The sequence below is a fragment of the Neurospora hispaniola genome, assembly GCF_033458365.1.
Source record: "Neurospora hispaniola strain FGSC 10403 chromosome Unknown B0T23scaffold_1, whole genome shotgun sequence".
Taxonomy (NCBI): Eukaryota; Fungi; Ascomycota; class Sordariomycetes; order Sordariales; family Sordariaceae; genus Neurospora; species Neurospora hispaniola.
This window is the reverse complement of record NW_026944406.1, coordinates 6,371,078-6,398,924: the sequence shown is the minus strand read 5'-3', so window position 1 is coordinate 6,398,924 and position 27,847 is coordinate 6,371,078. Positions and strand designations below refer to the sequence as shown.

The window sequence follows — 27,847 nt, the reverse complement described above, 5'->3', positions numbered from 1 at the left end:
CATCCCATAACCCGCCCGACAAAGTCCCGATTCTGCGGTGGATCACTCGGCGATGAGTGGTGCCCGGTCCGCTCGGGGTATCGGTATGTGGGCTTCCACTTGGATTTGCTCCTGTCCATCCTGCTGGGTATCCAATGTCCATTCATGGGCATGGAATTCCACAGCATTATTCCCAAGCCGTCACCTACCCATCAAGACCCCATCGCGGAGGTTGCCTATCCCCGATCCCAACTGGACGGCCGCACATAGTGCTCCTTAATGGCGATCACTTATGTCGGAAGCCATGCTGTCGGACAAGTCGTCGTATCCGAACTGCCGGTAAACCGCGGTACGACCGTTGATCGTTTGACCCGGAAGACCCTGAAACCAGCGCGCAATGAAACCGCCAGTCGCTTGCGTGGAACGAAGATACCTATGTCCGCCGCAGACCCTCGGAGTTAAGGCACGTAATCTTCTGGGGGATTGCTATCTTGGGTTAGGCTGGTTGACAGTGCTGGTGGATTTTGTGTGCGTTTCAACGCCTTTTGAAGATAATCGCGGTTACGGTGTGCTGGTATCGCCGGGAATATTTCCGAGCTTCACAAGTGCAGGGCAGTCAGTGGTGATTGCGAGCGGGAACGACGGAGACGAAAAGCATTTTGATGATGCCAAGGGTGACGGGACGGTTGTGTACAAGTCAGAGTCGTAACATTCATTTGCGTCTTGGTTCCCACCTCCAGTTATTCCACGTCACGGCAATGGCGAGCGGTTCATCGAGTTCAGTGCGAGGAGGCGTGGGAAATTTAGAAGTTGGAAAGACCTGACGGGAAGAGGACGGAAAGTGGAATTGAGTGCCGTAGTTCACCGCTCCCCGTCCGGCGCACGAGCACCGGTAAGTTTCGTACGGGTATTCATCCTTCTGTGTAATTAGTGGAAATGACGTAACTTTCCCCAATAACTTCACATTGTCCCACTGAACCGCTATTCGAGACGATGATTTGAACTTTTCAACTCAGTCCCATACAGTTGTGACTGTCTATCTCTTCTGTCCTCTTCTCTCATCATCTCGGTGTTTTGTTGAAGATGCCATACTACACGGGCAAACTTTCCATCCATGTATCAATACCATGCTATCTCCTATCTGCCCCTGGCGAACGAAGTTCGGTAATTTTCGTACGTGAACCACCCATTGAAGTTGTAAATTACACAGACAGGTGGGTAATTTCAGTCGCAAACCCATCATAGAGCTCCAATACAATCATCCGAATGTCGCCATCACACATGATACCAAGGGAATAACTGGTAAGCCACAGTAATCGAAGCGAGCGTCGCCTTCGCTGGTTCATGGATCTCGCGGGCATGCTGTTCAAGGCTCATCCAGATATTGGTCCAGCCAGAAAAATACAATATCACCAGGCAACAAGATTGCAAGCTTTTTGATGAGGGCCAATGAAGGCTGGTAAAGGTGACGGACGAGAGGGTCAGAGGACGAACGGTATGAACAACGATGGAAGGGCTGAGTAGTCCATCCGAGAGCTGCTCGCTCACCTGCCAAGTTGTTTAAGAACTGGGAACCAACACAGTTTGCTTCCAATCACCGATAGCCCGGTTGTTGACTTGCTAACACCAAGACGTGGAGTGAGGAGATCGGATCGATGCACCGACCCTCGGACAACACCTACCAGCTGTTTCAGAGGCATCGCATCGGCATGCCTCCCGGTCCGAATACTGAGCTACTTGTACGCCGCATGGCGCGTCTCGCGTATGACAGAAGCGGGAACCAGCAGGAACTGGGCAGGCTGTCCGACACGCAGTCCGCTACGGACTCGTTCTCGGGTTCGTCCGGTCTCCGAGGATGATTGTTTGTAAGCCAGCGTGGTGGTGACTCTCTCCGTCCTTCTGGGGTATTTCTTCTGCCCAGTACCCCTGCCTTGTTTTCGATTCATCCATCAAAAACCTCCATATACATTGCAAACCCAACGTAAACCCAACGCAAACCTCCATACTTGTCCCAAACGACTCAATTCTAACTCGTATCCAACAAGTTCCTCACACCAAACCTCAACATCAACATGTCCCCCTCCAAGAACACGTCCTCTTCCAAGTCCAAGATCTCGCTCACCAACCCGTCCATCCCCCTCAACTCCCTCATCCTCGTAACAGGCTGCAACGGCCTCCTAGCCTCGCACGTCGCCGACCAGCTCCTCGCAGCAGGCTACCGCGTCCGCGGCACCGTTCGCAACCCCAACAAATGCTCCTACCTTACTTCCCTCTACTCCCACCGCCACGGCGGCCCGGGAAAATTCGAACTCGTCGAGATTTCCGACGTCACGGCCCCCAACGCCTGGGATGACGCCGCGAAAGGGGTGGCAGGGATCGTGCACTGCGTGGGAGCCACGGACTTGACAATCCAGGAGCCGGATAGCGCTGCTAAGGAGGAGTTGGAGTGGCAGGTTGGTTTGTTGGAGGCTGCTAAGCGGGCAGGGACCGTCAAAAGCTTTGTTTTTACTTCTTCGGCGTGGGCTCTTTGGATGCCTGATGCTAGCACAAAGGTGACTCTGACGGAACAAATTTGGAATGAAGACGCCGTGGCCCTGGCAAGAGATAAGAATGTTGATCCGAAAACGAAAGGAATGGCGGGGTTTATGGCGCTCAAGACTCTTGTTGAGCAGGGTGTCTGGGAATGGGTAAAGCGCGAGAAGCCTGGTTTTGCGTTTAATACCGTTCTGCTGGATACTGTACTCGGCGAGTGTCTTGATCCGAAAAACCAGGGGATTCCAAGCACGCCAGGCATGGTCCATTGGATCTGGGAGAACAAGCACATGGCTATCATCGACCTGATGGAACCGCAGTGGTTTGTGGATTGCGTGGATATGGCCAAGGTGTACGTTGCAGCGCTGGCGTCGAGTCCGAAAGTGGATAGGGAGAGATTGTTTGTCTTCGGCGAGCGGTATAGCTTCAAGGAGGTGGCGCGGTTGTTGGGGGAGATGTTTCCCGAGAGAAAGGAGAAGTTTGGAAAGCCAAAGAAGGAGGGGTGGGATCAAACCGAGGTGCCGAACCAGAGGGCCGAGGAGTTGTTGAAGAGGGTGGGACAAAAGGAGGGCTGGACGAGGTTGGAGGAGAGCGTGAGGGCGAATGCGGAGAGTATTTTGAGGTTGGAGAGGGAAGGTGGCACGGGGGTCCCGCAGAGTACGTATGCGAGGTAAACTAGGAAGGAGATGTGTTAATGAGAGTTTCGAATCGTGGGTGTATAGAGAGTAATACATACGACGGCTTGGTCCAATGCCTTAACACCTTGAGTATGCGCTACCCTTTCGCGATCCTTGATCTCTTGTAGTATTTCTTCTCGCAAAGAGCTGTCATGACCACAAAGGCTCTTCAAGGCGCCGTCGGCTGGGGGTTATTCCCCACTGTCTTGTACAAATCCCTCAACTCGAATGCTTCGATGCCTCCCTCGGGGATCTCGCCAATGATACGCGCCGGCTGCCCAGCGACGATGCTGAAGCTGGGGATGACCATATTTGGGGGGACAACCGAGCCGTCGAGAACTTTGACGTAATCCTTGATGATGGCAAACTCGCCAATGACGACCTTACCGCCAATGTGGACGTGGTTGCCGATCTGAGCAGCTTGGACAACGGTACCGGGGCCGACAAAGACGTGGTCGCCGAGACGGAGGGGCATGAAGGTGAAGACTCTGTTTAGATTGCCGTCAGCCATTATAACGAACGCAGTCAAATTGGAAGAGAGAGGGTGGAGGAGCAGACATACCCCTTGTACATCCTGCCCGGCGGCCGAAGACAGCACCCTCTGCTCAAGAAACAGTATCGACCAATGGCAACGGCAGTGTTGTTGGCTGGACCGCCGGACGCGGACTGGGCTGGTGGAATCGTTCTCGCGAGGTCGCCTCGGATCATGACGTCGGGCTGGATGACTGTCTTGCCGCCGAGCATGATGTTCTGGGTGCCGACCAAAGTGGCCTTGCGGGCGACCTTGTTGCCGGTATCGGTCTCGATATATTCTCCTCTAGGCGGTCGTCGTGACATGATGGGCGGTTGTTGTCTGTGTGTTTCGTTTGGGGTTGTGTGTGTGTGTTTGCTGGTGTTGTTGTTTGTTTTTGTTTTGGCCAACAATTTCTTTGATCACTCAGGCAGAGAGAGGGCAGGCACCTTGACGGTCAGTTTGGCGTCAACAGCCAGCGACGGCACAAGTTGCCGATTGACAGACGGGCATCACACCAATTTCCGCCTTTGATTGGTCGATCATGCGGGGCCAGTGGGGGAGCTTGGGCCACTCATTGCGGGACCGACACACGGCGGACACAGGAGGCTGACACAGGCGGGCGGGGGGTCCCCTGAAGCCCAGACGGGGCCGCTGAAGATGATGCGCTGCAGTGTCGATTCGCTACGAGGAATTGTCGGTTCCGCGTCGCGTCTGGGGCTTCCACTCGTCGGATTGCTCCTCTTTTCACCAAGTCGAGACCGACGGGACCAGGTTGAAGCCTTGAAGCCCAACAGATGTGATGGATTTGTGCGGTGAGCGAATGGAGTCCAAGAAGTCCAAACTCGCCTCATACGATCTTCGACTTTATGCAGTCATGGAAACATAATCCATGTCCCTGTCTTTGGAATCGGGAATTTATAATTGTGTCGATTCCCTTCTTCTTTGTTAATGCTCCCGTCGTTTGTGAAGCTGTAAACAACCACCCCTGAATGCCCTCATTCCCATCATCAACAAACACCATGTCCGCCACCCAGAACCAGTCCCCTCAGCCAAGCACAGGCAACGTCCCAACCGCCTCCTCCGCGTCCCTCTTCAGCATCTCCCACATCTCCCCACACCCCTCTCGACCATCAACAACCACCACCACCACCGCCATCGACGAACCACCCCCGGCCGTCATCCATCAATCCCGCCTCCGCGTCCTTCACTGGCTCTTCAACCTCTCCCAAACCGACCCATCGTGCTCATCCATAAACTCGACGTACTCGGGCCCCGCGTTTGCCCAGCCCTTGATGCCTTCAAACAGAGCAAAGCTTTGAATCGAGTTATCGCCTATTTTGACGAGGTAATCCGACAACCAGCGCGCGGCACGACTACCACGGCCTCTCGAAGTGCCGCAGTAGAAGATGGCCTTCTTCACCCCCGCCGCCTTGAACATGTCATAAATAGTCGGGAGAGTCTGGTACATGGACTGGGCGGGCAGGTTGATTGAGCCGCGGATTGTGCCGCCCTATTGGTAGAAAGGGGCGGAGGGCTTGGCGTTAGCACCTGGAGGCTCTGGAGCTGGACTCTGGAAAGGGGGTGGATGGACGCCAGCCATCACAACGAACAAACGAACGAACCTTGCAATCGTCTCTTCGCAGATCGACTAGCACGAAATCCTTGCCGGCGGTTTCCCCCGTCGAGCCCTTGAGCATCTCCAGCACCTCTGCGCGCGAGATGTTCATCAGGTCCGACTGAGGCTCGGGGTAGGCGGCGTACCAGGGCGCCGCCTCGGTCTCGGTCTCTTTGGGTGCTGTGGACATTTTTTTCTCTCGACGATACCTTGACGAAACTTCAGAAATGAATGTGTGTCGTACGGACTTGGAGGAATCAAAGTTACACACGAGGAGGTACACTACCGTGGATGATAGATGCCTCTTCTTTTTTTTAACACCAAACACATCATCAAGCATCGAGGACCCCTATCCTTGGCGGTTAGTCACCAGGAAGGCCTCTGATTGGTCAGTTGAGGGGCGTGCCGAGGATGCCCGATGTTGGTGCGGAATCATCCTGGCTGTCAAACGTCACGATTTTTTGTTGACGAAACCGTGACACCATCGAACCTTTTGTCAGCTACTGGGGAACCTTTTACGAATCTAGCCTCCGAGAGGGGTTAGTGGTTCATTGGCAGTTATGGGCGTCGGTGAACACCGGACCCGAGAGTTGGGGGATTTTAGGAGTGGAGAAAAATATTCGGGGGCCCGGTGCCAGAGTAAGGAAGCTCGAACGGAAGAAAAGAGTATAAAAGGCAAAAGGATTGGTTTGCGACGGCCTGGAAAGGTCGACGTGAGATATTGCTGGCTGGCAACCGCAATGTCTGGTACATCCTGCGTGTAGCACCTAGTGGTAACGGAAGAGAATGCTGTCCCAAACGAAGACGAACGGCAACTTCAATTTCCTTCGCCCAGCAGTCTCCGAACACCCAATATGGAATGTGTTTACCCTGTCGTTCTCCTCCCTCGAAGGGCCGACACAGTACAAGTCGATGCTTGTACAACATGCCGCATCACGGCCCGGAAATAAACATGTTAGCCGCGAACTTCAATTACTTACAGCCTTTTACCCGTGTCTCTTTATGCCAGTCCGTTTCTGGTTTGACTTGCTCGACTTGAAAATAAGCCTCTGATACTTCCAAATGACAGCGCTGTCGGATCCAGACTGCTGGGACGCTGGTGGGCTCATAACTGATCAAGAACAAGTTGTTTGCTGCGCAAGTCCACTGGCTTCTACCATGGTTCAATCAGCTATCAAGATAGGAACCTGACGGCTCTCATGAGCATCAAAGACCGCGGCTTTCAGTCAAGCGTGGGCCTATAAGAAGGGAGGACATTTGACACGCTCAAGTTTAATGATTAGACTTTTCCTCGCTTTATCGTCAGTATCGCCTACATACCACAAGATCATCGACGACGCAATAACATGAGCTGCGATGCAGTTCATTACCTGTTTCTCCCTCTTCGCCACCGCGATACTCGCTGCTCCCGCTGTCATCTTCGATAGAGCTACACAGTTCATGGACCCAAAGGCCTTAGCTGCTCTCAAGACGTGCGGCGGCGGCACGGGGTATTGCAGTAGTGGACAATGCTATTGCTCCAACTACTGCGAGGTCGGGTACTGTCCTTGGAGTCCTTGCGGGAAGTGCTAGTTCAGAGCTTGAAGTAAGTCGTCACGAAGATCACTGCACAGATGGATCGTTCAAAGTGGTTGACACCGATACTAGGAAATAGTACCTCCATGGGAACATGCTGGTATTTCCATCCCGTGAACAACTGAAACGAACAAAAGCGAGTTGAGAAAGGAGCAGCACGGAGCAGAGTGGACACATGACATGCGAGGATGCAAGGAAGGAGTGAACCGCAGCGGAGATTTGTAACCCCGGGGATCCTCAACTACTATGCTTCACGAACACTGGAAGGAGCGATGATGGAATATGGAGCGCTAATTGATACGCGAAATCTTCCAGGCCACAAACTGCTTTCTTACCCCAACATCTCTCTGGAATTGCTTGACGAATCGATCCAGGGCAAATTCAATCTTTCCACGCTGCTTGATGCTTTCGCCTTTCCCTCAACATCTTCGTCTACTTTTTCCTCCTCACATCCTACCATACGAAAACCCGTCTGCTTAGATGATGTGCTCTTCTCTTACCTTCCTTGTAACAAGAACATTGCCCTGCTTTCCAAATTCTAACCCCAGATCAACAACCGTCCCGTCCCTCAATCTCAGTTGCCATGAGCATAATCGCGAAGCTCAGCCGATCAGACACGGGACTTTGAGTGCATAGCGGGCTGGATATTGCATGCGATATCCGCGACAGGAGTGGCCACCTCCGGAAGTTCGGCAAGTTCATCCATCTACGTTGGTCAGATTACATATTGCAAGGCTGGTGGAAGCTGGAGGTTACTGGCGCGCCTCAAAGCACGATTGCTGACTGAAAAGATGGGTGTCTTGACAGTTCCCCGGATCATATCATCCTACCCCGAGCACTTTCGGTCCAACATACTCGAGACATTCCCATCCGAACACTTAAGCTATAACAACGCTTCCATATTCCAGACATGTCGTGTCAAGGTCGAAACGCCCTTCTCAGCTCGAACTCGAAAAAGCTCGGTCAACTTGACACCCGGCACATTGTATCTGCCAATGCTCTTGGCTTACACCACTTGATGCTTGATTCAAGCCACCACACCATCTCTCCAACTTCTTCGTACCTTTCTCCCCGCCGAACTTGGACCATACATGCCAGCCTTACATCATCACGGGACCTTATCCTGTCCCGCGCATGCAGATAGCACTATAGGTTGCTATAGGCAAGACAGAATAACACCGAGCGGTACTGCTTACTTTACAGATTGGTCGTCAGGGTATCATCCTGGCGTTGAACCGCGCATGCCACCCATGCCGTGCCGCTCCCCAGCGCCGGTTGGGTAAGGTACATTAGCCTGATATGAGCACCTGCAACAGAATCACGGCCATAACATTGGATGCCGGGACGCTTTTTCCCAAGCGCTATACTATGGTACATGCTTTTCATGGCACTTCTGGGCATCAAGAACACGTCGGGAAGAACAAGAAAAGGGTCCATTACCACGGCTCTGGTAGATTGACAGCAAATGGGGCCAGGACTCTCTCCCACAACCCTTGGCACAAAGGTATAGGAAGCTGAAGAATGCATTAGAGTCAACTTGGAATAGAAAGAGAATAAGCTACACGGCAGTGGGTTGTTAGGAGTCTAGGGTGGGTGGTACGCTTCTCCCTCCACACCATGCATGCTGGATCTCTTGTCCTTCTGGGTGATAGTCTTTAGCCTAACCGGACCTCGTTCAGTGAACCACCGATCTCAAGCTTCCCCATCCAGGAGTCGCAGGCTGTACCACCTATTCAATCACATCTTTCTTCCCGGTGCCAGTCAATGCTTCCTTGGTAGCTGACAGCTTTAACGAGAGGCGAGCGTCAGAAGTAGTCACCACGGGAGTATCATCACACCTAGAATCTACATCCAGCTAATATTTGTGTTCACTATGCATCATAGAGTCTCCTTCCAGTTCTAGGTCCCATTTGCCTAGGCCAACCCAGAACTGGACAATTCTTCTCCTCGGACTTGCTTTCACTGGAAGAATGCACCTGATCCGAGATGAACACCATGGGGATCCAACCAACAACAAACCATTACTCCACGTTTCCGCTCTATCGGGTCTCCCCAGCCAGTCATATTTCCTTTTTCTGTATTGTTTACTATCCGATGAGGCAACATATAGCCTGATACAAGTCACTTGCCCACGTGGTATCCCCAGACACCAGATCCTAGCTGAGGAGAGATCAACCTGCCCCATCTCTAGTCCATATATGCACGCCTTGGTCCCTGATATCGGTCCCTTCCCTTAGAGCTTCTTCCTTTTTCCATGCCCGGTTTCTGCACCGTGCCATCGTCTTCACCCGCATCACTTACCACTTACTCCAGTACCAGCTAATCACCACCACACACCGTCAAGATGGTCGGCGGAGGCCCCCAGTCCGACAATGTCATCCACCGGATGGCCATGGATGATCCCATTCCATGGTGGAAGAAGCCACATCTGCGGAACATGTATTTACTGCTTTTCCCCTGTGTCATCGGTATCGAGATGACGTCGGGGTTCGATTCGCAAATCATCAACTCCGCACAGCTATTGCCTGCGTGGAAAGAATGTGAGTTCTTCATCTTGATAATCGGAGCCATTGAAAGAAGACAGGAGCTAACGAGAGCAACCAGACTTTGGCCACCCAACCGGTGGCTACAGCGGCATCCTCGCTTCCGCTCTTCCTCTCGGTTCCGTCCTCGGTCTGCCCTTCATCCCGCTGATTAACGACAACTTTGGCCGTCGATGGTGCATCATGTTTGGTTCCTGCATTATGATCATTGGGACAATTATCCAAGGTTTTTCGAAGAACGGTGTGCCCACTTCATGCTACGACCTCTTCGCTCGGTTATACTAACGTCCGCTAGCCCCCATGTACATCATTGCCCGCGCCATCATTGGTTTCGGCCTCCCCTACGCCATTGTCGCCGGCTCGTGCTTGATTGGTGAACTAGCCTACCCAAAGGAACGTCCCATTTTAACATCCCTCTTCAACGCCTGCTACTTCATCGGCGCCATCGTGGCCGCTGGCTGCACGTTTGGTACACAACGGATCAAGAACGATTGGTCATGGCGAATTCCTTCTCTTCTTCAAATGGCTCCTTCCCTCCTCCAAGTCGTCTTTGTCTTCTTCCTTCCGGAGTCTCCGAGATACCTAATGAGTAAAGATCGGCTTGAGGAAGCAAAGAATGTACTCATCCACTACCATGCCGAAGGAAACGCGGACAGTGAGTTTGTCAAGGCGGAAATTGCCGAGATCAAAGTCACTCTCGAGATCGAGTTGGAGCATTCGAAGCAGTCGTGGGCGGATATGATCCGGACCGCCGGGATGCGCCGCCGCGTGCTCATCGGTTCTTTGCTCGGCCTTTTCACTCAACTCTCGGGCAATGTTGTCATTTCGTACTTTCTCGGTGACGTTCTCAAGTTGATCGGCTACACGGATCCCAGCTTTCAGACCAAGTATAACTTGGGTAATCAATGCTGGAGTTTGGTCTGCGGTGTCAGCGCCGCGATGGTGGTCATGAGGTTCCGGCGCAGAACCATGTACCTGACGGGCATCTTTTCGATCTTGGCAGTCTATGTTGGCTGGACGGTGTGCACGGCGGTGTTTATTGCACACAAGAATCCCGTGGCGGCCAAGTTTAGCTTGTTCTGGATTTACGCTTATAGTCCGGCTTACAACTTGTGTTTCAACGCTCTTACCTACAGTCGGTCCTACCTTTTTCCTTTTCCCCTCTGTCTACCCCTATGGTTCTCTGATTGTGATGCTAATAAATGGCAGCCTACCTCGTCGAAATCTTTCCCTACGCCCAACGCGCCCGCGGCATCGCCATCTTCCAGTTCTGGGGCAAGGCGGCGCAGTTCTTTGGCACCAACGTCAATCCCATTGGCACCCAGGCCATTGGCTGGAAGTACCTGCTGGTGTACTGCTGCTGGATCTTTGCCGAGGCGGCGCTCATCTGGTTCTTGTGGCCGGAGACGTCGAATCGCAGTTTGGAGGAGTTGGCTTTCTGTGAGTGCACCTGACCTCCCTATTATAAGGATTGAGCTGGCTGTTGCTAACGAAGGGTGTGATGATGCAGTGTTTGAGAATAAGGAAGACTTGGCTCGGTTGCAGCAGAAGAGGGAGGAGACTGAACAGGGAGTTGGAGAGTTGGATCACGAGAAGCATTCTGTTGTTCATGAAAGGCAGGTTTGAGTGAACAGCAGATGAGTGGATGGGTGAATGGATGGGGAGGAAGGGTTGGTCTCTTGGCAGGTACTTGTTGATGTCCTGCCTTTATCTGGAACCAAACAAAGGAATCAAGCATGGTGTCTTTTGTAGCAGACAATCGTGAAGATTACCTACCGCTCATGAAATGGTCAATTTCGTCTGGATTCTCAATCAGCTTTGTGATGTTTCCTCGTAACGAAACCCTTTAGGGCTCTTCTGATGTCGCGAACACCGAACGAACGTGTGGGCACTTGGGCGATGATGCATCCATCCGTTCATCCCTTCTCCTCTATCTCCATGACCATGAAATGAACCACCTATTTGCTTCAGATCAAAGAAAATTGTCAATTATCTCCTTTCAGATTATCCCCTAGAGAAGATGACAAAATGGTTCCACTATCAATTCTGACCCATTGGCGTAACGAACATCAACGCAGACTCCTGGAGTCGCCCATACAACCAAAGCAAACAGAAACCGACAACCCCTTCCAAAAAGATTAAAACGAGCGGGAATTGCTCCCAACTACATGTTCAACAATGATTAAGGACTAGAAAAGTAGAAAAAAAGATGCGCCAAGAGGGAATCGAACCCCCACCTCATCCTTGGAAGGGATGAATCCTAGCCGTTAGACCATTGGCGCTTATTGTTGAAAACTGGTATTTAGATAAAAGCTTACATGGTTGCAACGCACCAAGATGGTGCATATGGCGATAACCCCGCTTTTCCCTTTCGTGCTACCCGTAGAGCCGGACGGAGGAAGCTCAACCGCCGGGTCTCCTGCTCATCAAGTACAACACAACGTCTTTGGGGTTTGATGCAGGACTAATATCACCGATTGTGTGTACGAAGTTATCGCCATGTCGAGGGAGTCCATTAGGGCAGGAAAGTCTCGCGTCGGTATCGGCATCGGCATCGGCATCGGCGAATGCCCCGCGTTTGGCGCCAAGCTCGCTGCCTCTATGGGCGATGGCTTCCTTCTGGTTTTGCTTGACATTTTGAGGTTATTCCGCTTCCCATTTCCCATTTCCATTCCCATTCCCGTTTACTTCGCAGGCATGGACGCCCGTCTGTTTCTGTCATGCCGGGTTGATGCTTCATGCTGGCGGTTGACGTCTTTGCATGCGTTCAACTCCAACTTCAACCTGACTTCACCTTCCAAGAAGGGAGTTAAGCAAAGTCAATTCTCACCGACAACGACCGCACCACGACCCCCAGGAAGCGTGTCGCCCTTCATCGGTAGAGGTGCTGTCATCTCCTATCTCCCAGCATCAAAGCAACAACGGAGTACTCGGCTGGGTAAATGAGAGTTTCGCCAGATAACAGACGCAGGCACGATCACGATCACGACCACAGTCAGGACCAACAAGAACAAGAACAAAGGAAGTTCATCAACAAAATGATTCATTCATTGTTTTGAAATGGTATCTCTCCTCTCCATCAATCCCACCAGGTATCATCCATCTCTCATCATCTCATCATTATAGACATCCATGATCATCCATCAATCTTTCTTCCATGTGCGGATCCAGACAAAATCACACACAAGGAAAAAATCGACACTATGTACAACCAGATCAAACTGCCATCGCCTACAACAAACATTGCGGTCTCGAACTGCTGCAGAGTCGTCGACCATCCTCAGGTCTGCCGCTTAGACGGAGGCGTTGGCGCGGTACTGGTTCCAGTACGAAGTCATACGAGTCCTCTGGCCCGAAGTGAACTCCTCGTAGCAGGGGCTGTTTTTTTTTCATCTGTCAGTCATCATTTCCTCTCATCTCAAGCAGGAAATCCAAAAAAAAAAAAAAAGAAAAGGGAAATACATACTCATAAGAGTAATCCATATAATTGTGAATAGGATCCAGTCCAGGCTGGCTAGGGCACGAGTCCCTACCCGTCGGGCACCCACTGCTCGCCGACGCCTGGGCAGGGGTATCCGACACGTAATCGCCGTTGCCCGAGCAGCCTCCCTGGAAGGTATGGTACAGACCGAACCAGTGGCCGATTTCGTGGGTGGACGTGTGGCCGAGGTTGTAGTTGGTCAGCGAGCCGCCGGGTAAAGTGTCGTACAGGATGGAGCAGCCGTCGTAGTACCAGTCGTTGGACTTGGACGTGACCGAGGTCGGGAAGTAGCAGTACCCGAGAGCGTCGCCGAGGTCCTTGAGGATGTACAGGTTCAGGTCCTTGTAGGTTCCCTTTCTTAAAGCCTTCTTCATGGCGAGCTCGGAGCCGTCGACGGCCCAGTTGCTGTTGATGGTGTAGTCGGTGCCCTTGAGGGTGAACTGGATGTTGTGCGGGGCGTAGGCCTTGTTGAGGGTGGCGACCTGGTTGTTGATCATGGTGGACTGCATTCATGTTAGGTGACTGGAAGTTTCCTAAATGGGTGAAAAAGACATACGGTAACGTAGCCATCGCTGAGCGCGGTGGAGGCGGCAACAACGTGGAAGTAGACGTTGACGTTGATGGTGGCCTGGGCTGTCATGATACCCTCGGCAGCCATAGCAGCCTCCTTCTCGGCGAGCTCCTTGGTCATCTGGATGTGCTGGCGCGAGGGAGCATCAGTACCGCAGTTGAAGGGCTTGATGGTGTTGACGGCAGCGCCGAGGGCGGCGGGGGCAGCAGCGGCCGCGAGGAGGAAAGACTTGATCTGCATGATGGGCTAGAAGGAGATGAAGGAGGAAGTGATCCTGAGAGGGGTTGTCTGGATGGATGATGGAGAGGATGACCTGAGGATGGAAAGGGAATCTCTCAACTTGATCGGGGTTATCGTTCAGTCTTTATACAAGATGATTCCTCTCGACGAGCAAGGGTATCTCCAGACAGGCACAAGACAAAAAAGCCGCGCATCTCGGGCCGTCGATAACAACTGAGATGGACATAATTTCGGTGCATTCGACAGGTTCTGGAAGGTCAAATACGACAACCTTCCCAATTGGAACCTAGGTCGCTTTGAGTTCGGCTATCTGGGGTGTCATTGCAGGCCGCATCTCACATGGGGCTGGCCAAAGCCAAATCAAGAGCTGGTGAAGGTAGGTAGGTAAGGTAACATTGAGCGCTCTGCCGATCCAAGGGAGTGAGTGGATGGATCAGATGGGGACTTGTGGTTGAGGCCGTGTGTGAATAAATCCGAGGACACACACTGGAAGTGCACAGCATGGTTCGCGCCACACCTGTCGTGAGGCACCAAGTCCCCCTGCCTCAAGCCCTGCCACTCGCCTACCACAGGCTACTATGTACTATCATGGGTACCCTACCTTAGCATATTTGTGTTTGCTGAGTGAGAACAATTGCTATGCAGAGCTGTCAATAAGATATCACCCACTAAAGACAATATATGAGCAGGCAGTGTTTTCTCACCGTGATCATTCTTACCTCTACTTACCTCTAGGTAGGTATATCCTGCACAGTTCGTATTATCGACATCTCTGCCGTCCGACTTGTCGTTTTACTTTCAGTCACATTACTGGACAAACTGCAACAAATTCCCTCAAAGCATCGGATCGGACTGTGGAAATCCATCAGCATCCAGGATTCTGCATTATCTCTTCATCTCGTCTACTGTCGGACAACACGAGAACCACCACATGCCGAAATCGGCACGGACGAGTTGGAATCAATGGCGGGTTGACCAGATCCAACTTGGCCTCCATTTCCAGTGTAACCAACGATTGCCTACACTAGCCCTCGGGCGGCAGTTGGCAGTAGGAACAAGCACTACACTCCGCTGACTGACCCAGTAGGTTGCGATGTCGATCTGGAGGAAGACGAAGCCAAACTTTTTCATGATGGTCTTCTGTAGCTAAATGGCCACAGCATGGTTATTAGCGACTGGACCTGGTGATGGTTGGGTGACATCCGAATGGAACCTCCCTAATCAGGCAGTTGCCAAGCACAGCCAAGCCAGATCAGCGTCTGCCATTGCCCTCATCTCTAGTGTGTCCCCTCCCGGGAAGGGATACTGTGTATCTGTTGTCAGCAGGTGGCCGGACGCTGGGGGCTGCTTGATGCCCCTGTACACAAATGGAGTGCATTCAATAGCGCCCGGCGGCTCCATGGACTTTTCAGGCAGTTGGTTCGTCAGTACATGGGCTGGCTGGTTGGCGCAATCATCAGAAGAAAAGAAAGAAAAGAGGGTTACATTTCCCCTCAAACTTTCAGACTTCCAAGAACGAACAAGCTTTTCACCAACCGTCGACGGGTTTCCCCGTTGCCTTTGGTGGCTTGATGGCGTTCTGCGCAGTCGTGCTTGACATTCCACTATTGGAATCACGGCCCATGTGGTGGGTGGGTGACGGTGGTGGTGAGTCTCATTGACGGGAAGTGGCGCGGTCCGCGGGGGTTCATCTGGGCAACAAGTTGGCCAACCTGGAAACCGTCGAAATCGGGGGGTGAATGCACAACTGCGAGTGAAAGCGTTGAGGCGACTATCAGAATCATCAACTTGGTTCTCACATGCCATCGCCGATATCTCCTGTTGCCATACCTAGGAGTTTCCCAGATTGCTCTCCAAATGCTCTGTACAGTTTTCCCGGCTTCGATATCGTATTCGATGATAGGTAACATACCTAGTAAATTGGAGGAACATGGTGCCAAAGTGGTGAAACAAGCAAAACGCGAATACTGGAAAACAAAGCAGCCAATAGTCCCCCGGCAAAGGCACGTGGACAGGTTGGACACATCTTTACTGGCATGGACGGGATGGGACCCCATGTTTGGAAGGAACTGAAGTTGGGAAAGAGGAAGATGACGCGGCTGCTACTCCAGATCTTTGGCAACTTCCTTCTTCTCCCATCTACTATCAAAAACACTACTGCAAAGGAAGTGACAATGCATGATGATGCATCTTCAAAGTCGGGGCTTCTTCTTCCTCGTCTTCAACAACAAGGGAACGCTCCAGCCAGGAGACTACAGGCCACAACACCAAGTAACTTCCTATCATGCTCTACAGACCACGCCCACGACATTGATGCTTCCCCGACAAGGCCTTGGTACAACCCCCCAAAGGGAAGTTGGACCCTTCCTATCTTTTGTGTTCCCCCGCATTTGTTCCCCTGTCACCACACTCATGCGTTCAAACTTTAATAAGCGCATGCACGTCGGCGTTAGGTGCGCCGGTGCTTCCCAAAGTAACCTAAAACGTGTGGTAGGCACCGACGATAACATAAAGGTACCTACCTAGGTAGTCACCCCATGTTACCTTCACCTTCCCCAAAGGATGGACATCCAGGAACGAGCAGTGTTGAGACCCATTTTGACTGGATACAGTACAGAAGAGAACTAATCTGATCAGATCAGTTCATGCGGGACACCCCGAGAGTGGAAGAATAGGAAACTGAGATTCAAGTGGTATCGGAAATGGCCAAACGACGGTACCCTCATATCCCCGTGCTTCCCCGGAAAAAAACAGGCCACCATATCGTACAGACGCCTTCTCGTAACGACCTCTCACAAGTTTACACAACGAAAGAATCAAAACACCCCCCTTTACACTTTGGTTTACATTCTTCCCATCAAGCCTCAAGCCTCAAACCTCTTCCCTGCCTTCTCCTCCCTCTTGGTCATCTCCCACTCCTCCAGCTTCACCACATCCGCATCCCCACCTACTTCATTCTCCTTGACAGGAGTATTCTCCCTCTCCACCAAATCCATCACCCCCGTCCCATCATCCACCAACTCCCACTTCCTCTCTTTCAGTTCCGTCGTCCCCCTCTTGGTCACCACATCCCCATTCGTCGGAGACGGACTCATCCCATAAAACTCCGTATAACACTCCAGATTCGGTCCCCACGGATTATCCGCCGGGCCCATCTGCGGTCGATAGTCCCACTCGCCCTTGTTGCAATTCGCATACGCCACAATGACATTGAACCCGGTCCCCGTGAACTTTTGGCCGCTCATCCCATGTCCGACTTTCTTGGTCGGGTTTTCCGGCGGTCCCTGGTGGCAGCAATTGTCGCTGGGGATTTTGCCCAGAGTATAGATGCGCTCCCCCGTCACGCGCACGGTTTGGGTGGTGTCGTTGCAGATGTAGATACCACTGGTGTTCTTGCATGCGACGCGCCGACACTCGCGCCAGCCGACGATGTAGTGGATGATGTTATTTTTGGTGTGGAAGTCCCAGAGGAGAGCGGAGATGTCCTCTTTGTAGCCGGTGGCGAAGACGCCGCAGTAGAGGGCTGGGTGCTGTTAGTCTACTGGATACCGTAAGGTAGTGAGAAGGGGTAAAGAAGGGGGAGGGAGGGTGCTTACCAGAATCATACTTCGGCACAGTCCTCTTCCTGTGCGCCATACCCGCCAGCGACGACCGCCCATGCACAGAAGACTGGTTGCGGTTTGCCCAGTAGTTGTCCAGGTAGTTGTCGTAGAACTTGTTGGCTGGCATCAACCAGGGGTCATCCCCGTCGTCACCATCATTTGGCTTGTTGGCAATGATGGAAGAACTATCGAGGCTCTTGGTCTCGAGCTTGTTGGTGGCCACTACAGCATCAAGACTAACGCCAGGAGCAGCTTGCACCCAGACCCCTGGCGCAGCCATCAACAGTCCCAAGAGGGCTGTCTTGGTGCTGGTGGTGCCGTGTTTGAACGAGCGTTGATGCATGGTACGTAGGATGTAGTAAGTGATGTGTCAGTTGAAACGAAGGTACTAGTTGGAAAAGCAGGTAAAGATTGAGGAAAGCGAATGTCCTGCTGCACAGCGAGCAAAGTGTGTTTGTGAGTGAGGACCAGACTATCGAGGGAATAGTGTGCCTATCCTTGTTGTAATGGCACTGCAAGTTATATGCATCTCAGGGGTAAAGGGGGTGAAAGGAAGTAAACAACAATACTAAGCGGGTGCCGCTTCTTGGGATTGTGTGAGTGCAGTCAGAAGGGTAGTTCCGCCAAGATGGGTGGCTGAATGTTGCCCCTAGCTATCGATGGCTCGTGGACATTTTGGATAGTGCCAAGTTGAGGAAGACAAACAAATTGATGTTGAGCGGGATCCTGAGGAATGGAGTTTTCATGTTGATCAAGATAGTGGTGATGTTTTGGGTCAAAACGTCTGAAATCGTGGCAAGAAATGCGGCAAAGTCCATCAGCGGGCTTGTAAAGATTGTTAGCACAATGCATATGATAGCATGCGATCAAGGAGGATGAATGAACACAGCTCAAGACATCTTGCAACTGAGCACAACTCGAGTGATATTCGTACTCATCAACTTGAGCACGAACATAATGCCATCACCACGCTGCTCTTCCACCTGCACACCGCGACATCACCCATTTCCTCAGCAGACCTCCCATCACGTCCAATGCCAGCCGGTAATAACTGCCCGGGCAATTGAACTGAAAAGCCGAACATCCAGATTTTCTCAAAACATTAACCGCCTTCTTTATCTACCCACCCGTCCCTTTTTGTCTTACCTTCCCGTCTCCCACACCAAACAAAGACACGGCTGTCTCAGGAACAACGGAGGAACAAAGTGCGCCACAATCCAGGCACACCACATGCCAGAAGAAGAGCACACGCACTCCATCGACGTCAGTCTCAATTATAGCAATGAATGTAGCCAAAAATAACAACGCACCAACTCTACCTCAGCCACTCCAGTGTGGCTGACTTCCGACTTGAGGTTTTCCGATGTTGTACAACTTCAATGTTACGTCAGCATCAAGCCTCCAATGTTCCAACTTGTGATGTTGAATTGCCGCCAATGGAACTGCTGTTCGTTGAACATCGTTTTTGGAAACCACGGTCTTTGTCGCCTCGCCAGTCCTGCTCTTACTCAATGTCCCGTTCCATCATCCTCGGCCCCCTGTGCCGCTCACTTCAGTAGGTTAGCTCCATCCCGGTTTTCCCAAGACCTGAAGCCATCACAGCCGCTCAAACCCGGAAAACCCCGATCCCAATCCAGACCCCGAATCCCAAGATCCCACCATCGAAGTTACCGGCGGCGACGCATCAAGCACCCTCCCGCTGCCCATTGCACCCATCGCGCCCAAACTTTCCCATCCCACTCCCTCCGCCACTACCTCCCTGACTGTCACCTGCCCTGCCTCCAACTCCAAATCCAACCCTCCCCTTCCCGCGTATCTGTATCCTACTCCTGATCCCCATTGCCCCCGTCCCGGCCCCAATCCCAATCCCGACCACCACCCCCTCCTACTTCCAAACCCACCATACTGTCCCTCCCTTCTACTCATCTCATGCCCACGATTTTGATCTCCCTCATTCCGTGCCCCTGCCCAATTGGAAGTTCCAGGACGACCGGTTCCCCATTCTCCCCTTCCTCCTACTACCCGTCGTGTCTCCCGCGCGTTTCGACGGCCATCTTGGGCTGGCGGTGGATTTGGATCGCGAAGGCGGAAGAAGCGGATCCTGCGCAAGTCTGCGGGTGAGAGGGACATAGACCGGAGTTCGTGGGCTAGGACTTCGTGCCGGGTTTGGGTTTGGGTTTGGGACTGGGTTTGGGTTGTTGACGCTTCCGTTCCTGATTCTAAAAGATCCGCCAAGGCAGTGCTTAACCCGCCTAACTCCGTCATCCTCGGTTCGTGAAGCACTTTGTGTTCATCTACCCATGCTGGGCTGGGGCCAGCAGGAAGGTTACTGTAGAGGATGGAGTCGGCGATGATGGTTATGTTGGTGACGCGGAGGATCTTGCAAAGCAGAACGAGCGGGATGAGGGATCTGTATGCGACGGGGGCGAGGCGAGTGAGGATGGGAGCGAGGCTGATGTGTCTTCTAATAATGACATGAGCGAGGGTGTAGGGAATGTAGATCTCGCCTGGTGCTCTGGGGTCTATATGTAGTTCCTGGTCTGAGTCGGGGTTTGGTTCAGGGACAGTGGTCGCGGCGATAGAGTCAGCGGGCGGGACGTAAAACCTTGATGGCCGTGATGGATCACGACTTTCATCAGGATCCGAGTCCGAGCTGCACTCAGGGTCTTGACCAAACGGCTCATACCCGACCTCATTAACCCACACCGGCGGCGCAGGTAGGTCGCTTCCCCTGGGCATCTCCTCCCTTGTCCTTTCCCATATTCCTTCCCTCATCCCCCCACTCTCATGGGTATCCCACTTTAAATGGACCATCTCCAAACAAACCCTCTCGGTCTTCCTATTCCATGGAATCTTGTATACCTTTTCGCCTTTGCTCGCGAACATATGCATCCCCTGCAAATAGGGAGGATCCCAATCGACCGTGACATGGATCCGATCCGGCAGGATATAGTCTGTGATATCTCGATATGCCTCTCTCGAAACCAGCATCAAATCGCGCACACGTCTCGTAGCTGCGACGAGTGCATCGGTACAGCCCACTCTGACGTTCCAAGGCGGACCGTAGACAGCGGAACCCAAGAACTGGGAGCTGGGTGGGAGTTGAGGGTTGGGTGGGAAGTCCTTTTGGTAGACGGTTATGCGCAGGACGCGGTAGGGTTCGACAGCGTGCTTCCAAATGAGGGTTCGGAGTTCGCCAGGGAGGTAGGGAAAGAGGGGGAAGCAATCGGGAGTGGAAGTGGTGGTGGACATGTTGAAGAGTTTGTGAAAGCGCTTTAACATGGTGTTTGGTTGGTAGAGGCAGAACTGGAGATGTAATGCTCGGGATTGTAGTGGGTGCCCACGATAGCTCTTTATCAGTGACTGAATGGTTGTGCAGGCGTTGGTGATACTTCCATGCCAAAAACTCATTGGACTGTAAGTGCAAAGTCCGCTGATGTTTTGTGAACCCGGCTGCCTTCCAGAGATGGAACAAGGAAACGCAAACTTTGTGCCTCCAGCAATGAGCCTCACTGACGCGGCCTGTGAGCTGTATCATCATGCCTCAAAAGCTTCGCCTATACGTCCTCCCACGCGGAACTGTCCGCAACCGTGATAGTATGCACATATCTCAGCTTGCTCCCCTCCAGCCTGAACTCATGACTATCCGGCAAAGTTGCAAAGCACGCTGACAGTCCCCGTGCTTTCATCAATGACATGGCGCCGGTCAGAGTTGGGCGGCTGCGTGTTGTTGCTTGGCATGTCCACTTTGCATGAATCATCCGGCGCTCCTTTACCTGTTTACACGCTTCCCTCTAATCGTGCACGTGGTGTCCCCATGGAACCGCATTAATAGCACTCTTGTTGCTCCACATGTCCAGATAGGTATCAGCTGCTGCTTGGAGCGTGTGTCGGGTATCTCTCTGAGCAAGTGGCATGATGGGCCAGTTTTCTTGTCGAGCGTATTGAATGGTCCGACTGGCGTTGAAGAGCCATGAGAAGGGAACGGATATGATGGTGTCAATCTTGTATGGTAGATACTGTCGTTACCGGGGTAGTGACGGATTTGAGTGCCAAGCACAAAGGTCTTGAAGGAGGTGGCGTGAACAACTTCGGTGAAGGTTGAGCAGGTGGTCAGGTCGATGATGGTGCGGTTAAAGTCAATCCTGAGAATGTGGTTGAAGATTCTCGAGATAATCACAGTGGGCTTGTTGTTCTCGATGTATTGAAGGTCGTATGCTATGTCTTGAAGGGACCAGCTTGGCCCATGGTCAATCCGAGCAGAAAAAGGTAGACTGTAAGGAGGACTTTGCGATTGCAAATGGCAGCAGTGGTTGGGAGAAGGGCTGAGCTGAGGATGGCCAGCAATGCCCAACTTGGAGGTGATGATGGCGAGGCACACATGGCCGGGGTGCCGGAAGAGTCCCTCGACTGCTTTCGTTGACGCTCAATCGGCAAGGTCGTGGAAACCAACGTACTTGAGCCGTTGGAAAGATAGCAGCTTTCGGACATCAAATGCAGCCTCGGTGATATAACATTTGCCGTGTGATGAATAAGGCCTCGAGGCTGTTCACAACCATCAAGACAGCCAAATCCACGAACGGGGTTTCCCCGCCCAAGACGGATGCATGATATCTTCATCCATATCGGCTTGACGTCTAGAGAGTGGTGCCACCTCGATAACTGCCGACATGTCCAGCCCATGGTCTTCCTGTTGTAGTTCTGGAGAAAAGTTGTGTGAACTAGACGAGTTGTAAACGTTAACATGGCTCAGCCCAGCCATCGGATCGCTTGATCCTCTTTTGACCAGGAACGAACAAAAGGCCCGACTCCCTAGTGGATTTGACACTTGGCCTATGCCGTTACAGCCATCACAATATGACCGATGATAACCCGGATCTGGTATGTGACTGGAGTGGCTTGACGACGACTTCCTCTGCCCATTTTCCATGTCGGTGTGGCCGCTTGGCTTTTGTACTAACACCAAGGATACCGTCAGCAGCTTTGTCCATCTCTTCCAGACTCTGTAAGAGGCCAGTTTTGTCCACGCAGGTTGTGCTGTCTCTCTGCGAGCAGAATCCTCCATACTGGCATAGACAGCATCCACCCCTCGAATCTCAAGGCGTGGAGTAACTCGGTAGGCTTCCACCGGGCGTAGAATGATGGTACGAAGTTTCTCGATGATCGTATCATGGGGGTATCGGAATATTTAACACCTCTCGTGTCGTGGTGGGTGCCAAGACAGCCTTGTCGAAAGACGCGTTTTCGATGATCGGAACTCGCTCTTGTATATTCGCTCCATCGTAGTGTAGCCTTCATTATGGACTGTTTGTGACAGAAAGACCCGCCAGATGACGGAAATCCGAGTGTTGCTACCAGCTTGCCGCCCTCAGCTAGCAGCGCTGGACTACGAACGCGACGCCAAATTCATCCGAAGGTTTGAGACTCTCGCGGGCAATGAGGTTGATTTAAAGTTGGGGCGTTCGTCCCGGAGGTACTGTGTGTGTCGATCAAGGTTTCAGGGCGGCAAGCATCGCGGTCTTGTTTGCTCGTGGGTTGCGCGTCTGGGTCGTTGGCATGGAGGATTCTCGGCCGCAGCGGTCAGGTAGCATGGCGATCGAGAGGGAATCGTCTCGGCCTGTCACGGATGTAATAGAGAATTCTAACATTGCTGACTGTGTCGCGGAATAGAGCGTGCGTGGTTCGACCGATTGTCGTGCTTGGGATGAAGGAGACGAAGGCTGGAGCGACACCAGATGACGCAGTTGGACCGAGCTCGTCAGCCTCGGGTGCCGTAGCACTGTGGACCCCAGAATTACAGGGGCCTTCAGCGCATCAACCCCGCTGAAGCACATGGCGAAGTGAGACAGCCCTGCTTCTTGGCATCGGAGGCTGAACTTTCCCTTGACATCATCCTCCATCTTTCCCATGGATCAGTATCGTATTGCTCCAGACACCAAAGAAGATACGTGACCAACTGAACTTTTGATAATATCGAGAAAGAACAGTCCTGTCGCCGCAAAGATGATCAGAGACGGCAACATCGACACGACCAGCACAGCCTGGCATCCGGCCAACAGCTTGATGGACATACCTCCGAGGCTTTGACAAAAGGGACATCTAGACATTCCTTTTTCCGTACTTCCAAAGAGAGCTGAACATAATGTTCAGGTGCCTAGAGGTAGGTACCTTATTTACGGTAACGAAAAGAACCCAGGTTGAATCATGAGAGGACACAAAGGGAGTGGCTTCCGGCAAATCGACGATACCTACCTCTAGACATGGACGGACAAAGATCACCTTACCTCTAGGTATTCACTGCTACAAAGACACACAGCATATCGAAATCTCAAAGAGCAAAACAGAAGACTGTATTTGTATTATCCAACTTGAGAAGCGGCACCTTGGTTACCAGATTTCTTCCTCCATCCGGTCATCAGTCGACACGACGGCACCGAAAGAAATAAACCGACTTACACGCCAACAGCACAAGTCCACTCCATGACAGCGCGTACAGTACCAACACCACACCCACGTCCACCACATCTTCGACCTTACCTCGTGCCGAAAGGAGCCAGTCCAGTCAACACCTAAACATTAGTCCCCCTCACCTTCGGCCCCCTCGGCCTTCCCAAGAACTTGACCACTTCGTCTTGTCCCCACCCCTCCAGCACCTCCTCCCCGGATTCATTGATCACCCTTTTCATTTTCTTATCCGTTTCCCTTTCTATTTTTGTCTTATCCGTCTCCCTCTCTATTTTATGCTCCTCCTTCGCCGTGTACTTCTCCACCATATGCGGAACCCCCTTCTTGGCCAGATAGAGATCGTACTTTTGCCTGTCTTCCGAATCAATCAACATGTCGTGCGCCTCTCTTAGGTCTCTGTACCGTTGCGAGGAAGTAAAGTGGGGGATCTTGTCTGGCCCCGGCTGCCGGTGGAGTTTGCAAAAGGCGTGGAAGGCGGTGCTGATGTCGGATTTGGAGGCACTGTAGGGGACGTTGAGGGTTTGGTAGTAGGTTAGAGGGATGAGGGGGGTGGACGAAGAGGAGGAGGAGGAGGAGGAGGAGTCGGTGGACATGTTGGGCAATGGTGATGGTTGGGATTGGGATTTATAAATGGAGCTGGTGTTGGATGTTTGAGGCTGATGGTTCTGGCGGACTGGAGAAACAAGAGGAAGGACTTGGATGCTTGTGGTGAGGTGAGTACTTATATGTCTCGTTTCGTTGGTTGGGTCATCTCCTTGTCTCATTGTCAACCTCGAGTGATGGATCTGTTCAGTGCTCACGATCATTGACCTGGATAGACGGGACGAGAGGACGATTGACTCGAAAGAGATGCGTCGACAAAGGGCTTCTTCAACGGTCCAAGGCATCAGAGCGGGTAAACATGTTTTGTTCATTGGCGATGCGACATGGTTCTTGGACAATTTCATTGTTTGGAGAGCGGCATGGTAGGTAGCGTTGCCAAATGTGTGTTCGGTAACCAAAGGCAGACAAAGAATCTCTCTTCCTGGCCCGATTAAAGAGATAGAGTGTGTCGTCCAGATTACTTGCTCTTCGGCAATTGGCACTACTACTTGCAGCCTCTACATCACATTGCCGCTGGAAGCCATTGCCTGGTATTGGTTCCAGAATAGACGAAAGATTTGAGGCAGAAGCCTCGCAGTGCTTGGTCGAGGCTTGTCATCGTCACACATCCGCTTAATGGCACGCTCTTATAGAACCAAAATCAGTTTCATCAAACTGCTTGGCTTGCTGAGTACCTAGGTATCCAAAGCCATGGCATCGGTTGCGAAACACCTTGCAACTTGCTCCTTACCACAAATTGAAGCCAAAACACCACTTTACCCAAACAAAATCCGAAAGTATCACCACTCATAAATCATCACCCCCTTTATTACTTCCCCCTTAATCCTTCCCCCATTTCCACCTCACCTTCCACTCCAGTATCTCACCACAACCACCTCTTCTTTCCACTTGTACTCCCCATCCCCCCCACAGGCACAGGCTTAATCCCCACCCCCACAACCGCCACCACCAAATTAATGATTCCCACAATCCAAATCGCCTTCTCATAACCCCCCTTCGCTCCATGCCCGCCCACAAACCTAAACACCAACGCAAACGCCACCCCGCCCAAATTGCCTCCTGCGCCCGTGACCCCGCTCACCACCCCGTTTCTCTCTGGCCACACAAACGGAATCAACCCAAAGTTAGCCCCATTACCGGCCTCGATAAAGATAGCTGCCAGTATGACCAGCCCGATGGCAGTCCCAAGGGATGAAGGGCGGAGTAGGCCGAGAAGCAGCAAGAAAGTGCCGGTGAGGAGGGTACATGTTGTGATGAGGAGTTTGCGGGCCCATAATGCCTTTGGCTTTGCAGGGTAGGATGGGTTGGAAGAGAGGGAGGGAGAAGAAGAAGAAGAAGGGGAAGAGCCGCCAAAGGAGGAATAAAGGTAGTCGGAGGCTAATCCGCCTAGGGGACGAGTGATGAAGTTGAGAAAACCAAAGATGGCGGCGTAGTTGGCTGCGGAAGTCTGGGACAGGGAAGAAGGGGCGACGGAGAGAAAGTAAGAGGAGAGAACGGAGTTGATGGCTAGTTCGGAGCCGAAGGAGCAGGCGTAGGTGAGGATGTGGAAGAGGGTTTGCGGGGAGAGGAGGATGGTGGTTACCGACGGAATGGTGGTGTTGGGAGGACCTTCTGGGACTGGAACGACCTCGCCCTTTTCGACGTCTGGGCGGGTAGTCGATTCAGTATCAGACACGGATTTGGATCCTTTTTCTTCGTCCATCTTCGTCGTCGTCGTCATGGGAGTCTCTGCGCCAGAACCAGACTTGAGATCAACACCATCGATGACCACCGGTACCTCCACACCTTGACCGTGGCGATCCCTCCACCGTCCAGTCGGCATATCCTCACAAACCAGCACCAACGCCAACCCAACCACCAACAAACAAATCAGCGGCACCACAAACGTGACTCTCCACGCCTTCCCCTCCGCCATCCCCCAGTTCCGAACCAGACTATCGAAAACAGCCGGCATGACAAAATACGTCACGCCCCCTCCGGCGTTTCCCCATCCTCCGGCAACCGCATTCGCCGTGCCCACCACATTCTTATCGAACCACGCCGTGGTCCATACCTGGCAGGGCACGAAGCTGCCGCCCAGAATACCGATGAAGAAGCGAATGACGTAAAGACCCGTGACGTTGGTGATTGTAGGTGCTAAACCAATGGGGATGGCGCCCAATAGTAGAATAAAGGCAAAGACGAGGCGGGGGCCGTAGCGGTCGCAGGCCCAGCCGGAAATGAGACGCACCAAAAGGGTAGCGAGGAGGGAGATGATGTTGGAGTTGGCGACTTGGGCGGGAGTGAGGTGGAGGGAGTGTTTGATAGTGTGGGTGAGCTGTTGGTTACAGGGGAATTGGTTAATTGGAAGTCAAGGGACAACTAAAGAGAAGCTGGGGGGGTGAAAGAAAATCGGAGGGATCGGAGGGAAAGGGAGAGGAGAAAAAGAGACATACCAAAGGAGGAAAGGTATACCACGCCCAAAAAGCTACCATGAACCCCGTCCACGAAAAGAAAAAGACACGGCCATGGCGGTCGATGGGGTTGAAGATGGGGACGCGTTGAGCCTTCTTGGTGACAGGGTTGAGTGGTGGTGAATGAAACGAGAACTGGAAGCCGAGGACCATGGTGAAGATGAGTTGGTCGTCAGTGATGATGGTGAGGTAAGACTGTCAGAATGACAACCAATAAGAAGCGTCACAATCAGCTGTAAGCAGCCCAATTGCCGTACGTGATGGACGACGTCCGGCTGGTGCCAGCTGCCGATGACCCGGTCGATAATGGTGTAAGCGATAAGGGCAGTAAGGGCGGCTGATGAAAGGCTGGAATGACTGAAAAACAAGTTGGAGAAGTGGTGATATGAATTATGCTCAAGTTGTATTCAATCCTCGAGAGTTCAGCAGGTTGAAGCAGTCAGCTGAGCGAGAACTGGTTCTGGGCGCGGGGGCTGACTGGCTCTTGTTGGAAAGCCTGATCTGATACCAAGATGTTGTAGTACAGCGTGAGTCTACTGATGCAGTCCATTCTTCCGACACTCTCAAAAGGCATTCATTCTCTTATATCTGGACATCGCCAACAACCTTCCAAGACCACCAAGTCCAAGTGAACGACAAAGTAATGAAATGAACATCTCCGTTGATGGCAATTTGTCCCACGCTTGTGGCTTGAAGGCCCAGACTTTTGCTTATCGGCCGCACATCTCATGCATCCCATCTATTCCTTCTGGGGATTTCCATCATGGCTGACCATGACAGAGCAAAGGGGGTTGAGATTGGCCAAGACCCCAGCGATAAGGAGGCCAGGCTGGGCAACCAGGGTTGTATGAGGATGCTGACTGAGGCTCAGGGTTATGTATGGTTATGAACAGTGACTCCAGTCCATAACCTCTTTCTCCGCGGAAGGGAAATCGAGATAACCGTATGCATGGGCATGTTCATGATAAGAGCCGCGCCGCCTGTCCGCTATCGCCGC

At 52.3% G+C, this 27,847-nt stretch overlaps 12 protein-coding genes and 1 non-coding gene across 13 annotated transcripts; 3 read left to right on the top strand and 10 right to left on the bottom strand.

The window, feature by feature from the left end:
- Positions 1–2,051: 2,051 nt before the first annotated feature.
- Positions 2,052–3,185, top strand: B0T23DRAFT_308535 (uncharacterized protein; the record flags this gene model as incomplete). Its single annotated transcript, XM_062834473.1, has 1 exon — positions 2,052–3,185. One exon carries the CDS (start codon positions 2,052–2,054, stop codon positions 3,183–3,185), a length of 1,134 nt encoding a protein of 377 aa, XP_062698053.1.
- A 116-nt stretch (positions 3,186–3,301) lies between these two features.
- Positions 3,302–4,294, bottom strand: B0T23DRAFT_41445 (dynactin subunit 5). Its single transcript, XM_062839566.1, has 2 exons — positions 3,751–4,294; positions 3,302–3,676 (listed from the first exon to the last, which is right to left on the bottom strand). Exons 1-2 carry the CDS (start codon positions 4,023–4,025, stop codon positions 3,358–3,360), a joined length of 594 nt encoding a protein of 197 aa, XP_062698052.1. The 5' UTR covers positions 4,026–4,294; the 3' UTR covers positions 3,302–3,357.
- A 612-nt stretch (positions 4,295–4,906) lies between these two features.
- B0T23DRAFT_425751 (Rhodanese-like domain-containing protein) lies at positions 4,907–5,507 on the bottom strand (the record flags this gene model as incomplete). Its single annotated transcript, XM_062839931.1, has 2 exons — positions 4,907–5,212; positions 5,325–5,507. The coding sequence occupies 2 exons, from the start codon at positions 5,505–5,507 to the stop codon at positions 4,907–4,909; spliced, it is 489 nt and encodes a 162-aa protein (XP_062698051.1).
- Positions 5,508–9,236: 3,729 nt separating this feature from the next.
- B0T23DRAFT_401833 (general substrate transporter) lies at positions 9,237–11,061 on the top strand (the record flags this gene model as incomplete). Its single annotated transcript, XM_062838618.1, has 5 exons — positions 9,237–9,432; positions 9,497–9,676; positions 9,731–10,570; positions 10,645–10,875; positions 10,946–11,061. The coding sequence occupies 5 exons, from the start codon at positions 9,237–9,239 to the stop codon at positions 11,059–11,061; spliced, it is 1,563 nt and encodes a 520-aa protein (XP_062698050.1).
- A 584-nt stretch (positions 11,062–11,645) lies between these two features.
- B0T23DRAFT_t33 lies at positions 11,646–11,717 on the bottom strand. Its single transcript has one exon. It is a non-coding gene; the product is annotated as a tRNA-Gly (tRNA).
- A 158-nt stretch (positions 11,718–11,875) lies between these two features.
- On the top strand, positions 11,876–12,474 carry B0T23DRAFT_372136 (uncharacterized protein; the record flags this gene model as incomplete). The annotated part of the gene is made up of 1 exon (XM_062836707.1): positions 11,876–12,474. A coding segment is annotated over exon 1 (443 nt), but the record flags the coding sequence as incomplete, so codon positions are not given.
- B0T23DRAFT_372134 (extracellular metalloprotease NCU07200) lies at positions 12,475–14,205 on the bottom strand. Its single transcript, XM_062836706.1, has 3 exons — positions 13,473–14,205; positions 12,902–13,419; positions 12,475–12,813 (listed from the first exon to the last, which is right to left on the bottom strand). Exons 1-3 carry the CDS (start codon positions 13,725–13,727, stop codon positions 12,729–12,731), a joined length of 858 nt encoding a protein of 285 aa, XP_062698048.1. The 5' UTR covers positions 13,728–14,205; the 3' UTR covers positions 12,475–12,728.
- Positions 14,206–16,209: 2,004 nt separating this feature from the next.
- B0T23DRAFT_41362 (uncharacterized protein) lies at positions 16,210–17,944 on the bottom strand. The gene is made up of 2 exons (XM_062839529.1): positions 17,324–17,944; positions 16,210–17,250 (listed from the first exon to the last, which is right to left on the bottom strand). The coding sequence occupies exons 1-2, from the start codon at positions 17,670–17,672 to the stop codon at positions 16,592–16,594; spliced, it is 1,008 nt and encodes a 335-aa protein (XP_062698047.1). The 5' UTR covers positions 17,673–17,944; the 3' UTR covers positions 16,210–16,591.
- An 869-nt stretch (positions 17,945–18,813) lies between these two features.
- On the bottom strand, positions 18,814–20,910 carry B0T23DRAFT_41360 (uncharacterized protein). The gene is made up of 2 exons (XM_062839528.1): positions 19,381–20,910; positions 18,814–19,004 (listed from the first exon to the last, which is right to left on the bottom strand). The coding sequence occupies exons 1-2, from the start codon at positions 20,738–20,740 to the stop codon at positions 18,997–18,999; spliced, it is 1,368 nt and encodes a 455-aa protein (XP_062698046.1). The 5' UTR covers positions 20,741–20,910; the 3' UTR covers positions 18,814–18,996.
- On the bottom strand, positions 20,887–21,712 carry B0T23DRAFT_401829 (uncharacterized protein; the record flags this gene model as incomplete). The annotated part of the gene is made up of 5 exons (XM_062838617.1): positions 20,887–20,964; positions 20,996–21,105; positions 21,168–21,333; positions 21,390–21,524; positions 21,605–21,712. 5 exons carry the CDS (start codon positions 21,710–21,712, stop codon positions 20,887–20,889), a joined length of 597 nt encoding a protein of 198 aa, XP_062698045.1.
- Positions 21,713–22,189: 477 nt separating this feature from the next.
- B0T23DRAFT_41357 (uncharacterized protein) lies at positions 22,190–22,722 on the bottom strand. Its single transcript, XM_062839525.1, has one exon. It carries the CDS (start codon positions 22,625–22,627, stop codon positions 22,304–22,306), a length of 324 nt encoding a protein of 107 aa, XP_062698044.1. The 5' UTR covers positions 22,628–22,722; the 3' UTR covers positions 22,190–22,303.
- A 941-nt stretch (positions 22,723–23,663) lies between these two features.
- Positions 23,664–25,206, bottom strand: B0T23DRAFT_41345 (uncharacterized protein). Its single transcript, XM_062839518.1, has one exon. The coding sequence runs from the start codon at positions 24,739–24,741 to the stop codon at positions 23,899–23,901; it is 843 nt and encodes a 280-aa protein (XP_062698043.1). The 5' UTR covers positions 24,742–25,206; the 3' UTR covers positions 23,664–23,898.
- A 53-nt stretch (positions 25,207–25,259) lies between these two features.
- On the bottom strand, positions 25,260–27,213 carry B0T23DRAFT_435905 (major facilitator superfamily domain-containing protein; the record flags this gene model as incomplete). Its single annotated transcript, XM_062840554.1, has 2 exons — positions 26,833–27,213; positions 25,260–26,714 (listed from the first exon to the last, which is right to left on the bottom strand). The coding sequence occupies exons 1-2, from the start codon at positions 27,001–27,003 to the stop codon at positions 25,260–25,262; spliced, it is 1,626 nt and encodes a 541-aa protein (XP_062698042.1). The 5' UTR covers positions 27,004–27,213.
- Positions 27,214–27,847: the final 634 nt, after the last annotated feature.

Bases quoted from the DNA above. Each gene is read 5' to 3' on its own strand.
- B0T23DRAFT_41445 (XM_062839566.1), bottom strand. From the start codon at position 4,025: ATGTCACGACGACCGCCTAGAGGAGAATATATCGAGACCGATACCGGC. The intron at 3,677-3,750 runs GTATGTCTGCTC...CAATCTAAACAG, and splicing joins CCGGGCAGGATGTACAAGGG to AGTCTTCACCTTCATGCCCC.
- B0T23DRAFT_372134 (XM_062836706.1), bottom strand. From the start codon at position 13,727: ATGCAGATCAAGTCTTTCCTCCTCGCGGCCGCTGCTGCCCCCGCCGCC. The intron at 13,420-13,472 runs GTATGTCTTTTT...ACATGAATGCAG, and splicing joins TCAGCGATGGCTACGTTACC to TCCACCATGATCAACAACCA. The intron at 12,814-12,901 runs GTATGTATTTCC...AAAAAAAAACAG, and splicing joins TATATGGATTACTCTTATGA to CCCCTGCTACGAGGAGTTCA.
- B0T23DRAFT_41362 (XM_062839529.1), bottom strand. From the start codon at position 17,672: ATGCATCAACGCTCGTTCAAACACGGCACCACCAGCACCAAGACAGCC. The intron at 17,251-17,323 runs GTAAGCACCCTC...AACAGCACCCAG, and splicing joins TGTGCCGAAGTATGATTCTG to CCCTCTACTGCGGCGTCTTC.
- B0T23DRAFT_41360 (XM_062839528.1), bottom strand. From the start codon at position 20,740: ATGAGTTTTTGGCATGGAAGTATCACCAACGCCTGCACAACCATTCAG.
- B0T23DRAFT_41357 (XM_062839525.1), bottom strand. From the start codon at position 22,627: ATGAAGGCTACACTACGATGGAGCGAATATACAAGAGCGAGTTCCGAT.
- B0T23DRAFT_41345 (XM_062839518.1), bottom strand. From the start codon at position 24,741: ATGAAATTGTCCAAGAACCATGTCGCATCGCCAATGAACAAAACATGT.